Raw genomic sequence first — 15,072 nt, 5'->3', positions numbered from 1 at the left:
CTGTATTTTAAATGTAAACATTAAAAATATTTATGCAGACAATATTTTATATTACAAAATCAGACACAAAATCCTACTTTCTCTGAATAAATGAATTTGACCACAGATTTGAATTTTTATGCTCAAAATATGGGGGGGGGGCTGCTAAAATATAGTTCCTATAGCTTAGACATGAATAGAATTTTATGTTTGGGCTCTTTTATGTAAATTTCACATTCTTTCTATTTCTCCATGTCTCTAGATCCATTTTTGTACAATTAAATAATTTTTCTACATAACTTTATGTATTATTTTAGTAATGGTAAAAAAATAAGCATGTTCATACAAAACAAGTATGTTTTTGTGCCTGAAGTTGTTATCTTAAAATATGGTAATCAGAAATGTATGAAATATTTAAAATTAATGTCTTGATTCCTTAAGATTGCATCTAAATATGTGAAAATCTACTCATTAAATCAAAGGTTATAAAGCTCTTTTTTTTTTTACCTTTTACAAAAGTTTTTTTGTCAATCAAAATGTAGCCAACAGGGTAAAATTTAGTTTTTGAAGCAGAGAAGTAGCCACTTTATTCAAACTATGTTACAAAAGAACTTAACTATCCTATTTATTTCAAAGTATTGCCAATTATTTTGATTATAATTTTAGATCATCCTGCATTTGGTTTCCATATTATCTACTTGTTTTGCTTATATACTAATGTGAATAATTTTGTTTTGGACCTTTTCTCCTAGGTGAAAAAACTTCCCTAGTCTCTAAACTGGATGAATTGCAAAAATATACATCTGATTATGAACTTCAGAAGAAAAAGCAGGAGGGTAAGATTGCAGCTCTTGAAAGTGAACTTGCTTCTGTTACAGATGCTAAAAATGAGGTGATTTGAAGTTTAATTTTTAAATTCTATTTAAATAAACCTACAGTAATTTTTAAAATCAAAGCAAAGCCCCTCAGCAAAGGATTGATATGGCATGTTTCCAGCCATGCAGCTGTAGTGAGACATAAAGTACTACTACTACTTTTTTTACTTAAAAATATGCTGTTTTAGACCGTTAAACTCTATGAGAATTTTCAACTTATACTCTGGAAATCTAAGGGATTTTGGGTTTGCCTGGAGAACGTTAACCGTAATTCTTGTTTTTTTTTTTTTTTTTTTTTTTAAAAAGTCCTTCCANTTATTTTTTTTTTTTTTTTTACATATTTCTTTGTATTTATTTATTGTTCGTTTCTTTTTTGATTTATTGTACTGACTTATCTGTATGGATTGATCTTCCTGAGTGTACCCACATCTAATTGCAACTTTTTTCCTTATCCCAGTTAATTTACTTTTGTTTTACAGATGCAGTCTGAATTACAGTCGTGTGAAGAAAAAATAGAATCGTTGGAAAGACAGTTGAAAGGAATGCACCGGTCTGAATCACTCTCCAACCTTCGAAAGCAACACGAGAGCGTCCTTTCAGAATTAAAATTGCGTCACCAGAATGAAGTATTAGACTTTAAAAAATTTATTGACCAACTTGAATCTGAATTGAAGAGTAAAGTAAGTTGCTTGTTGACTTAATAAGTACAGTGGAGTCTATCCGTTACAAAATCAATTGGTTCCTGGAAGTGTTATCCAAATATGATATTTTTTTAATATGCTATGTTTTTAATATGATATTATTTATTACATCTCACAAATTTTAGAACATGCATTTGGGAAATTCCATTTTTTAAAAATCCAATCTGTGTGATTTCCTCGTATATTTATGTGAACAAAAGCTACTGCCACAGTTTCTGCCTACAATTTTTATAACTCGTTTTTCTTTCTGTTAATGTGATGACTTTTAAAATTAGAAAATGAAAGAATTTTTTTTCTCCTTAAAATGTGTGAGAATATTGCCAATAATACTGCAAACTAAGGAATTTTTTTCTCAGTTTCGCGACAGCTCATAGAGGGCCAAGGCCTACTGTGCCCATCTCAGTTTTCATGACCTTGGGCTCTGCGGTGCAGGAGCAGATGTTTCGGTCAGGTGGTCAGCCGAACGCGGAACCCCCAGTGTTTAGTTCCCAAGCATGCTTATTGCCAATAATATTAGAGCATATATCCTTTATGTGTTGATGAAAAAAATGTACAGCATAGATACAGAATATTTTCTTTCTCCCTTAAAATTTTACAAGTATTGCTTTTGTGTATAAAAATAAGAGTTTATAATTTAATATTTTTTTATTTAATTGAACCGAAATTATCTTCTGTATGTAAAAATTTAGTATTTAAAAAAAAAACTACACATTTTGAAAAAAGTGGTTGATTTCAAAGTGAACAATCTATTTATAAAAATCGCAAAAAGTTTCAGATAATCTCTTCTCTGTGCAATCACTTGTCTGTTATGTGAAACAACAATTATTAAGAAACTACATTATTCTAGGGGGATATATGGATGATGAAATTAAAGGAAAATCAGAAATGTCTAGAGATGTTAGAAATTTTTTTTTCTAGAAAAAAAAAACAACAGAAAAAGAGAAAAGATTGAGAGATATAAGTAATTGAGGACGTTACTTCTGCCATCAGTATTGAAATCAAATGTTATTCAAATTTAATTCTTTTTATCCACTTATATCTATTTAAGTTCTAACAACATGTAGGTAGTAATTAAGTTTTTCTTGAGTTAATATTTGCATTTCTGTCTGCGCATACTAAATAAATTTATTTTATTCTATTTAGTATTGATTTTCTTTATTATTGCTTTATAAAAGGTTATTTTTATTTATTTTTCAGTTAAAAACTAGACTTCCTATAAAAATTAGGCTAAGTCATTTAATTAAAACTTGTGTACAGTTTTATGTTATGCATATAAGGTTTTTTTTTATAAACACAAAACACTTATTATAAGTTAGTTACATATAAGCTATTAAAATTTATTTCTATTAAAAGTTTTACTATTATAGATTTTATTACAAGTGAGTTTTGTCGAAAAAAGCTTGAAAAAAATGCTGTAACAGGGTCTTGATTATAAATTAATAAACTAAGTTAATATCATATGTTAACGGAAAATACTTTTAATGTGAACAAATTTGCTATGCTTCTGGATTCTAGTTTACAAGGTAGATTGTGTATTAAATAATCTAAAATTGAAGCACCTTCCCTTAAAAAAATAGTACTTTTAGACAGGATTTGTTGATTTAAATCACAATTTAAATCAAATGATTTTTTTTTAAAAATCATTGATTTAAATCAATGAATTTTTTTTAAATATATTGATTTTAAAAATTAGAAAACAGTGTTTTAAATTATTGATACTTCTATTATTTTGTTGTCTTAGTTTTAAAATTTATTTTAAATAAATTGCTGCATTAATTCATTTTAGTTAACGAAATTACTTATGTTCTTGGAGTTTGTTAAATTCCAACACATTTGAAATTACATTTTTAAAAATGTTTTGTTTCTTGAGGATGAAAGTACAGATTAAAGTAAACATTTAATGCTGTCTTAATATAGACTTGCATAGCTGTGGAAAATAATTAATAAACATGATTTTTTCAAAAAATAATGCAAATAATTTTAATTAAAATTCCACCTTTTGAATGGAAAAGCGTGGAATTAAAATCTATGTTATATTTTATTGGTAGAAAATGTATATTTCTGAAGCTTGAGGTTATATTATAAAGAAATTACCCTAATATGCCAAAAATAGAAAAAGAAAAAAAAAGGCTGATGAATTCAGATATTTTTCTCCTGATATAGTGTCATTCTTCTCTTCAAGGTCTATTTGAAGCAGTAGGGTTATGTTAGCAGTAGGGTTATAATATGTTTACAGTATCTTTGACATTATCTGATTTTCTATAAAGAAATTTTGTAAAAAAAATTCCAATGAGCTCATAGAATAAAAAAAAAATGTTTTTAACTTATCTATTTTGATATAGAATTAAAAATAATTATTTTAATCTAAAAATATATAGATTAAATATTTATTTTTTGATGAATGTCTACATCTATAAACACAATCTGTTACATTTATTTTGTCATTTTAAAAATCAAGAAATCACAATTTTAAATTAAAATTATGGTTTACTGATTGAAACTTTGTTTTAATAGTCATAGTACAGGGGTCTATCCAAGCCAAATTTACTACCGTTTAGTGGTACCTTCACAAATTCAACTTTAGGAAAAACGGTAGAATAATTTGACAAAATACTTTTTTCTTACAATTTTATTTTTGTGTCTCATAAGAAACGATAAATCCATATTTTTACCATATTTGTGTTGATTTTTTAATATGATTTTTAATTTTCACAAATTATGTCTTAATTTTCACAAAATAGGTACCTTTCAGAAAAACCTAGACAACCCCTGAAATATTCTTTAAATTTTCTATTTCATCGTTAAATTTCAATTATGCATTTATTTCAGAATGGTTCAAAGTTATGTATTATTCTATGCTATGCATTCAAAGTTATGTATTATTATGAAAAATTATTTTAGTAAGTTAGAGCTTCTAAAATATTGTTATAATATAGTTTTAATATTAATTTAATTTTGATTAAACATTTACAAAGTTTTTCTAATCATAAATGAAAGTTCTTACAGTGTATTTGAATAAAAATCAAAAAAATCTGATTTAAATCAAAAAAATCTGACTTTTTTTATTTTTTTAAAAAAAATCACGAATCCTGCTTTTAGAGATAAGGTTTTTCTTTTTCTATCAAGATCTTTCTATTATGAAAATTATATAAAATAAGAAGTTCGCTGTAATAGATAAATACATACTGTTAATTGAAATTCTTTAAATATGGGTGAGGAGGATTTTTTGTGGCATTCAGAAGAAGTGAAGTATTTTCCGTATAACAACTCTGCGAAAATTATTGAATCTGACACAGATGATCTGGAATTCTTAAATTTTGGCTTTATGGTACATTTTAAAAGTTTTCATTGTGTAATTATTTTTTTAGATACTCTTGAATAAATTATCTTAACTTTTTTTATTCTTAATTATTTTTTTTCTCAATGTAATCTGAGTATTGTTTCTAAAAAGAAGCATTATGTGGAGAAAAAATATAATGAAAGAAAATGCAAAATTAATTGTATATAACATATTGAAAAAAGATTTTGAAAGGGTTAAATTGATGCATAGTTTTTCACATCTATATCATTAATTGTTTTTAACGCATTGATATTTCACAATCAACCAGCTATATTACTGGTTTTAAGTTTCATGTATTTTAGTTCGTTATACTCATGTTCAACTTAAAATGAAATCTATTTTGTTTCAGTCTAAAGATGTGATGCATTTAGAAGATAGAGTTAGTGAATTACAAAAAAAATATGACCATTTGGTAATTGAAAAGAGTGAGATTTTCAATAATTTATCCTCACAATTGGAAGCTACTCAAAAACAGTGTCAACAGCTTCTTGAATCTGGTATAACTGCTGTTTTCATTTTATTTTTTCTTTAAATGATTCTTAAAAGTTAATAATTCAGCACAATTTACAGAGTGAATCTGCCTACATTGTTTAAATTTAATACAGTAATACTAAAAAGATAGAATAAATTCCTATTTAGTTACAGAGATGCCAACTGCTTCAGATACAACAAAATATTTTCTAAAAAAAAAAAAACGGTAAGAGAACTACAACCTTAAATTAGCTGATTATCAGTTAATTTTGACAACTTTTTAAAAGGCTCAACATGACTTAACTGTACCAAAGTAGCGTATCACATGAGCCTTTGAATTATTTATAAGTAGTAGTGAGAAAAAAAAACCTATAAATTGAATGTACTAAACCGAGAATCATAAATTAAAAGACTACTACTCGAAAACATTTATCTACTGTTTAAAGCAAGTTGGCATTGTTGCAAATAAGCCTGTAACTAAATTATAGAGAAAAGGCTCTATTCGGTATTCTCTCAATTCACTTTATTTAATTATACTAGAACTATACTTAATTTCTGCATACCTATTCTATGTTTTAAAAGGAACTTTTTGTGCTTTTTCTACTGTCCTTTTTACAATGCACAAGTTACTGTATATTGTGAAGTTTCGATAATTCTAGTTTCATTTCCTGGATAACAGAGTATTAAACAAGGAGAACTTTTTAAACTAAGAGAAATGAATGAAATATCAGGGAATTGAATTAAAATACTCTAAAAGTCATAGAAAATAAATTTGAGTTTTATGTACCTAAAGGTTCTTTATTGTTTTTTAAAAAATGAACTTGTAATAAATTTTTTTTAAAATAAATATTTATTTTCATCTTTAATAGCAAGTAAAGTGTCTTGTATATTTTATGTATAAAAATACGACATATCTGAAAAATTAATAATAAAATTTATTCCTCTGCTTACAAAAGTCAAGTAAACTTCAAAAACCATTTTAGAAAACCAAAGTTTTTTTTTTTAGTGTTTGTGAACACTCTAATAACTGATTCCATTCTTGACTAATTGTGATAATTAGTGATTTGATAAAACAAAGAATCAGTCGGCTTAAATAAAATTTCTACCTCTCAACTGTTGATCCGTCCACTGTACATTAAACCTTAATGTGTACTGTATTTTTCCTGCATATTCTGTATGGTAATCAAAACACTAACTAGAAGAAGGACCAACTGAAAGACATAAAAAATTTTGAAGTTTTGATGTTGCTTTTTGACTTAAAAAACTTATTTAATTTGTCAACATACTTCTGGGATTATTTTATTAAAGGGATTTATTTACTATGAGATAATTATTTTGACCAAGTAAATAATTAATTAAATAATAAGATCAAACTCTTTTAGCAAATTTATTGTCTTTTCTGTTTCATTTAGGAGGAATGATAGATGTCAGTATTTTGAAAGCAAAGGTTCAAGATCTTGAAAAAGACAAGGCCAACTTAAGTGAACAAAACTCTATTCTTAAAGTAATTTTTTAATGTGTGTTTTTCATTTTTGATTATTTCATAATGTAGTCTCTTACTGCTGTTACTTTCCAGAGACAATATCTCTTAAATGTTATAATGTAATTCTATATTCAATTAAGTAGAAATTTAAACAAAGGATCTATTAAATAGAATTTAATATATTTTTGGAAGGAAAAAACAAAATAGGTAACTTGTGTTCTTAAAAAAAAATTTTTTTTTTACCCTATAGTTATAAAATAAGCTAGTAGATCCTCAATTATCCAAATTACATGGAACTAGACTAACTTTGAAATATTTTGGAAGGCACAATACTAAGACTAGTCCAAAATACAGCAGGGTGGTCACAAATTTGTCAAAGTAATTTGATTAATTTTGGAAAAATCAGGAAATTTAACTAAAATACCCAGAAAGTTGAGGAAATTAATAAATTTATTGATGTGCAATATTTTTCCAAAATGAGTTGGTCATATAATTTTTTTTTTCAATGTTAGTATATTTTCAACTCAAATAGCACATATCAGTGTTTAGTATTGATTTTATGTTTAAAAATAAGACTTAACTGAAAATTTTATTAATTTTAATAAAACTTTTGCAACCAATTTTAAAAAATCAGAGAAATTCACTAAAATAAGTTCGGAAAAATCAGGGTCACCCTGTAAGAGAAACAAAGACTTTTTTTATTTTATTAGGTCAAAAAAAAAATTTTAGCTTTCAAAAGAGTTTATATTTTCTCTTAATCTATTAGCCGACACCATATGAAACAGAAATCTTTTTTTAAAACTCTTTAGAAACGTAAATAATATTAATTTTTTTTGCAGGAAAAGATTAAATCATTAGAAGCGGAGCTGCATACAACAGAAGCATTGCAGAGGATTGCAACATCTCGTTTCGCACAAGACAATACTGAAATCTCTAAAAAGTAATATTTTCTACTAATCTTTTTAATTTTTTAAAGCAATAACATTTTTTAAAGATTAATGTCATGCTAACCGTAAGTATACATCATGTCTTACAGTAACTGTAAAACTATAAAATAATTTATTAAAATATAATATACATACAATGCAAAAAAAGTGTTTTTTTTAATGTAGTAGAAATAAATACCATAAAAAAATTCATATGTTTCCTAAAATGTCATCTCATGTGTTTTCTAAAATTGAAATTAATAATGTAATTTTTCTCTGTTTTTTTAAAGTGAAATTCAGAATTGTAATTCTCAGCTGGAAATGGCCTTGAAGAATCTTAGGGCTACGAGAGGAGAAAATAAAAATTTACTGCATGATTTGGAAGAAAAGGATGTCAAAATACACGATTTGCAAAACAAAGCCACCTTTTACGAGTCTAGATTTCATGACTCTGAGGTAAATATGTTTTCTGTTAGTTATTTCCCATTCAGTTAAATTTGCTCTAATCATATCATATTCATTATTATGTTTTTTTTTTCTTTTCAATGTCATTATATAATGTCATTATATGTTTTAGACAATGTCATTATATGTTTTTCAATGTCATTAAAAATTTTCAATGTCATTGTATGTTTTAGACATATATAAATTGAAAACAAAATTTTAAATACAGTTTTTAGTAAATTTAAATTTTATCATAAAGCTATTTTAAATTAGTTCAGTAAAAGCCTAATATAACAAGCACGACATATAACACTTAGCTTTTTATAACTTCTTATATTTATAAAGCAATATATAGGCAACCACCTGCTAAGTTTTCTTCTTAGTTTTGCAAATGAATTGATGAGTCTGAAAGCCAGTCATCTCCACTTTTTTTTTTTTTTTCAAAAATAAAATTATTGCATTTGTATGCATAACCTAGCAATTAATTATTTAGTTTAGGCTTGCTAGTTTGCTGATGTTTTTAACCTTACAATAAGCGATTCAGAGGGTTGTTCTTAGTTGGTATATGCAAAAAAGAAAGGGGGTTATAGTCAACTATGAGCCACATAAAACAAGAATGGCAAANTTTCCTTGTTTTTTAAAGTGAAATTCAGAATTGTAATTCTCAGCTGGAAATGGCATTGAAGAATCTTAGGGCTACGAGAGGAGAAAATAAAAATTTACTTCATGATTTGGAAGAAAAGGATGTCAAAATACATGATTTGCAAAACAAAGCCACCTTTTACGAGTCTAGATTTAATGACTCTGAGGTAAATTTGTTCTCTGTTAGTTATTTCCAATTCAGTTAAATTTGCTCTAATCATATCATATTCATTATTATGTTTTTTTTTCTTTGCAATGTCATTATATATGTGAGAGAGTGTATGTTTTAGACACGTATAAATTGAAAAAAAAATTTTAAATACAGTTTTTAGTAAATTTAAATTATATCATAAAAGATCAATTTTGCTATTTTAAAGTAGTTCAGTAAAAGTTTAATGTAACAAGCACAGCATATAACACTAAGCTTTTTATAACTTCTTATATTTATAAAGCAATATATAGGGCAACCACCTGTTAAATTTTCTTCTTAGTTATGCAAATGAATTGATGAGTCTGAAAACCAGTCATCTCCACTTTTTTTTTTTTTTCCAAAAATAAAATTATTGCATTTGTATGCATAGCCTAGCAATTAATTATTTAGTTTAGGCTTGCTAGTTTGCTGATGTTTTTAACCTTACAATGAGCGATTCAGAGGGTTGTTCTTAGTTGGTATATGCAAAAAAGAAAGGGGGTTATAGACAACTATGAGCCACATAAAACAAGAATGGCAAAAGTTAAGGTTCAGAATTAAGTCAGATTAAAAATTCATAAAAACGAAGGGAAAATGCATTCCTGAAAGATGTGCAGGTGAAAATTGCAAGTAAGAATTGCTTAATAGTAAATTAGATTATAATCTAATATTTCTATGTGTCCCAAAACAGATAGTCGTAGTCCTGAAGAAGAATTCTGTATCTATGACTTAAATAAAGTCTTTATTTTATTCCTAAATAAGAATTGATTAATATTTTCACTTGTTCAAAATAATGTATGGTATTCATTTTAAGGTTTTGTACAAAAATTCGCTGTTTGAACATACTTTTTGTAGACATTTCTGCCTTTCATTAAGTACAGAATTACTTAATTCACTCTACATATTGTAAACTGTCTACTGTAGACTTGTATTTAACGTCAAGATAATATATATAAATAAATATTTTTATTTTGTTATTGTGTTAGTGTTTAACGGTACCTGCCAACATTAATTGTGATTCTTTTTGTTAATTGAAAACGGATCACTCTGAATGACTTTTGATCTAATGATCGAATCTTTGCGTTCTATGACTCAATCTTAATGGCCCGAGAGAATGACCTCAAATATTCTAATAATGACGATAATTTAAGTCGCAAAATCAGACAGGAAAACGTATTTTCTCTGAATAAACATATCTTTTTTTTTTTACTGGCTCTGATTTCGCATTCCCAAAATAACAAGGATAGCCACAATCTGGTAACTATAGTCCCAATAGTTGATCAGAAGAGTACTTCAAAGTTATGACCCCTTAATGTTAATTTTACTTTTTGCGCATTTCACTATATCTCAAGAAATGTTTAAGCAAATTAAAAAAAAATTTCACACAATTATAAAATTCGTTTATTTAAAGATAATTCCATTCAAACAATAAATTTTAGTAAATATTTATTATTTTATTTAATTATGGTCATAAAAATTTTGAATAGTAGGGTAAGAATTTTTTGCATAATTTTAAAGAGCATAATTTTGTTTAGTAAAATACAAAATTTGAGTAAAATTGATTGAGTAATTTCTGATCAATTTTAGTTCAAATATGTGACTTTTTTTTAAATTTAAATTCAGGAACCATTCAACTGATTTTTGCTCAAATTTTGTGTATTATGTAAAATTATATTCTTATAAATGATACAAAAATTTGTATACCTTACTTTTCAAAATTTTTTTGACTTTTATTAAATAAAATAATAAAAAATAATAAGCATTTATTGAAATTTATTCTTTGCTTGGAGTTATCTTTGGATAAACAAATTTTATAATTGTGTGCAAAAATGTTTCAATTCACCTAAAAAGTTCTCGAGATATAGTGAAATATGCAAAAAGTAAAATTAACATTAAGGGATCCAAATTTTGGTGGGCTCTCCTGACCAAACTGTTAGAACCATATTTCCCAGATTGCGGCTTTCTCCTATATTTTGGAGGTCAGAAATCCAAATCCATCATAAAAATGGTATGTTTCTTCAGAGAAAGTACATTTTTGTGTCTGATTTCATAACTTAAAATATCGTCTGCTCTCTTATTAATTAGCATATTTGAGGTCACCCTCACGAGCCATTAAGATTGAGTCCTAGAATGTGAAGATCCAATCATTAGATCAAAAGTTATTGTAAACGGTCCTTTTTTTTGCACATTGTACAACATATTTATTTTCTTTCTTCTCACTCTTTATTTTTACATTTCTAAAAGTCTTAGCCCCAATTGGGCTCAAAATTAGCTCAACCTAGGTCTTACAAGAATTATGAACTGAGAGGGATATTAGGATGTTTGAATTTTAAGATAATGGGACCAAGATATAGGTTGGTAATATTTGATCAAGATTCATTTCTATCTGCGATCAGTATTACAAGTTATACATTTCCCAATATTGGTCCTATATTGTAATCTGATAAGGGTCCTAGATAGAAATTAAATTTAGTCCAATATTTAAAGCAATTCTAGGCCTAATATTACAAAACATACACTACAATACTGATCCCATATTCTAAGTTTAAAATGGTCCTAGATAGAAATGAATCTTGGTTTAATATTGAAAGCCATTCTAAGACCAATATACAAAATGTCGACTACTTTATTTTGATCCTATACTGTAAGCTTATAAGGGTTGAAGACAGAAATGAATCTTGTTCCAGTATTAAAATCCAATCTAAGACCAATATCACAAAATATAGATGCCCCAATTTAATCCATGAAATCCATATTTAATCCATGAAGTTGTGCATTTTACGAATTTTTTTAATTGAAGTCACATTTTTTAAAAATATTGTTAAATTTCATAAAGTGATCATTGTTTTTTTAAATTTTATTATATTCTTAAAATATTTGAAAACTAGTCTTTAACATTACTGGTTAATAAAATTTAAGTTAAGAACAATGAATTCTATTTTTTCAAAACTTTGTGTAGTTAAGTTATTAAATTACTTTTGTAGTCATGAATATTGTCAATCTATGTAATTGAATTTTTTTTTGTATTAAATATTTTATGTTTGAATTATTTATTTCATTTTTATATAATCTAACTTCATTTATTATTTATATATTACTAATGTTTGGTAAAAATTACATGATCAGTCACAGTCTTTTTTTTTTATTTTTCAAAAGGTCTGCATAGAAATGTNACCGATACTAAAATCGTGTGCAGGTTCCTGTTATGGTAGTACATCAACTGCATTGAGATGGTCATCTCATAGTGCGAAAGTATTTTTAATGCTTTCATTTTAAAGGAAATGTTATTATTAAACTAAAAACTTGTTCCGTCTCATCTATAAAAAAATTTCATCCGATCATCCTCTTCCTAACGTCGCCGCCATTTTTATTTACATTTGTATATGTCATCACATAAAATTGAAACGTCATAAAAAGCAAACGATCTGATTGGTTCATGAAAGAAATTGCCTGAACGGTTGCAGATATTTCGTGCAACCGTAATTTCTATATCACATGAGCGTTTTTTGGAGAAATTTCACTTGCAGTTGCACTTACACTTGCAGTTGCACATATTTTCTCTCGTGTGATATAGCCATAAGTTTAAAATGGTCCTAGATAGAAATGAATCTTGGTTTAATATTGAAAGTCATACTAAGACCAATATATAAAATGTCGACTACTTTATTTTGGTCCTATACTATAAGCTTATAAGGGTTCAAGACAGAAATGAATCTTGTTCCAGTATTAAAATCCAATCTAAGACCAAGGTCACAAAATATAGATGCCCCAATTTAATCCATGAAATCCATATTTAATCCATGAAATTGTGCATTTTAAGAATTTTTTTAATTGAAGTCACATTTTTTAAAAATATTGTTAAATTTCAAAAAATGATCATTGTTTTTTTTAATTTTATTATATTCTTAAAATATTTGAAAACTAATCTTTAAGATTACTGGTTAATAAAAAATTAGGTTAAGAACAATGAATTCTATTTTTTCAAAACTTTGTGTGGTTAAGTAATTAAATTATTTTTGTAGTCAATCTATGTAATTGAATTTTTTTTTGTATTAAATATTTTATGTTTGAATTATTTATTTCATTTTTATATAATCTAACTTCATTTATTATTTATATATTACTAATGTTTGGTAAAAATTACATGATCAGTCACAGTCTTTTTTTTTTATTTTTCAAAAGGTCTGCATAGAAATGTTACTTTACTGTAAATATTTTAATTTTAATTGGTTTATGCTTAGTAATTAATAATAAGAAGCCTTTTTCGCAGAAAAAATCAAAAGAATTGGAAGGAAAAGTTCTTTCTCTGTCAACAGTTAATGCGGAAATGAAAACTTCCTTTGAAAATAAAGTGGAGAAATTGGAAAAATTAGTGAAGGATTTGCGAACTAAGTTTCAAGTATGTTTCTGATTAAAGCATGTGTTTTCTGTATTTAACTTTTAAAAAGGAAATTTTGATTTTCATCTTTGAGAAAAATGAAATTTTCACTTAAAAATCACAGGGGTGAAGGGGGCTAGTGTAGACGCATGGGGCTAAAGTGGACATCTTGATTAGCTTTTTAATTTATTGATCAAATCTCAGTTGAACAATCATGCAGTGAATACTTTAGTATAAATTTGTAAAAGAAAGTTTTTAAGGTGCAAAAGTAACTTCCAAATTTATTCTTTCAAATTTATTTTTTACTCTTTTAATAACATATTTTATTTTCAGAATTTCAACTGAAAGTGATAATATAATATAATTGATACTGTTTTTCACCTATTTGAGTATTAAGTTTTGCTCTGTATTGTTTCAATTAATTAACATTATAGTACTGCTAATAAGTTAAACATCCACGCTTTGAATGCTAGAAGCATAAATAACGCATGTACTCCATTTATGAAGCTCCATTTTGGATGGAAGGCTATCTCAGATATAGCCCATAACAATATAGGTGGGCATTCAAAATGGTAGACTCTGAATATTTTTGATATGCTATTTTTAAATGTTTAATGTTTTTTTTTCTGGAAGGAAGGAAAAAGATATATTTATTCTAATCACAAATCTTTAATTTTTCCAGAAAAAAAAATACTTCTCAAATTTCTAGCAGAAATAATTTACAAAATTCAATCGCTAGTAACTGGTTAAAACTACCAGGACTGAATCTCAATGCACTTTCGAAATTGACATTTCAATTAAAAGAAATTCAAATTGCTTATCAGATAAACCAAATTGAATATTAGTTTTCAATAATTGGCGATCAAAATGTTTAGTGAAATGTTCTATTACAAATTTATATTTTGATTAATATATGCTAATATTTATTCTCCACTTAGACTTAAATTGAAATTAATTTCATTTTAGCTTTAGATATACCTTTCTGAATTGTAATGAATGACTTCTTAACAAGTTATCAAGTTTGTCCACACTAGTCCCGTGGACAAAAACAACCTATTTTCAAAAAATTATTATGGAAAAACTAAACTTCTAAGTCCAGATATAAACCAGAGTGCAGTAAAACGTCCAAATTAATACTAAAAAGATACTTATCGAGTTAAAATTATATATTAATAAGGTCTTTTGATAAATTTGAAAGAAATTTCTGCAATATCCCCCTTCTACCCTATTTGTTTTCTTATCATATAGTGAGAAACACTCATGCAGAACCCGTGAAATTCAAATTTTTCAAGTTTCCCCTTTGTTGAAGAATGGCACTTATGAATGGTTTCTTAAGCCTTTATATATTAAACAATAAAAATCATCTCAATAAAGCATGGTGGCAATGTCATCAGTAGAGCCCGGATTTTGATGACCTAAAAAATCTCAATTAATGCCCTTAAAAAGTGCCAAAAATGCCCTTACAAACTGCAAAAAATGTCCCTAAAAGTGCAAAAAATGCCCTTAAAATGCAAAAATTGCGCTAAAAATGCCTTATGACAGGAATTAAATAGAAGTAAAAATATTGAACTAAAACAATGTTTTACTCTTTAAAATTATTATGAGTCGTTTCAAAAAATATAAAGCAAGGTATTTATATTTTT

General features: G+C 26.3%; 1 protein-coding gene across 11 annotated transcripts in view; it reads left to right on the top strand.

The window, feature by feature from the left end:
- LOC107451483 (centrosomal protein of 152 kDa) overlaps positions 1 to 15,072 on the top strand; it is a 57,499-nt gene that overhangs the window by 22,415 nt on the left and 20,012 nt on the right. For 6 of the 11 annotated variants that reach the window (XM_071178992.1, XM_071178989.1, XM_071178993.1 and 3 more), the window contains exons 7-13: positions 732 to 871; positions 1,334 to 1,534; positions 5,245 to 5,392; positions 6,779 to 6,870; positions 7,689 to 7,789; positions 8,066 to 8,231; positions 13,322 to 13,450. In XM_071178992.1, coding sequence (XP_071035093.1) covers positions 732 to 871; positions 1,334 to 1,534; positions 5,245 to 5,392; positions 6,779 to 6,870; positions 7,689 to 7,789; positions 8,066 to 8,231; positions 13,322 to 13,450 — 977 coding nt within the window. Of the gene's footprint in view, positions 1 to 731; positions 872 to 1,333; positions 1,535 to 5,244; positions 5,393 to 6,778; positions 6,871 to 7,688; positions 7,790 to 8,065; positions 8,232 to 8,862; positions 9,029 to 13,321; positions 13,451 to 15,072 lie in introns of all 11 variants that reach the window. The other 5 variants (XM_071178994.1, XM_071178996.1, XM_071178990.1 and 2 more) reach the window with 1 other exon arrangement.

The sequence above is a fragment of the Parasteatoda tepidariorum genome, chromosome 3, assembly GCF_043381705.1.
Source record: "Parasteatoda tepidariorum isolate YZ-2023 chromosome 3, CAS_Ptep_4.0, whole genome shotgun sequence".
Lineage (NCBI taxonomy): Eukaryota > Metazoa > Arthropoda > Arachnida > Araneae > Theridiidae > Parasteatoda > Parasteatoda tepidariorum.
Note: the sequence above shows the minus strand (reverse complement) of the source record. Positions and strands in the feature narration are given on the sequence as shown.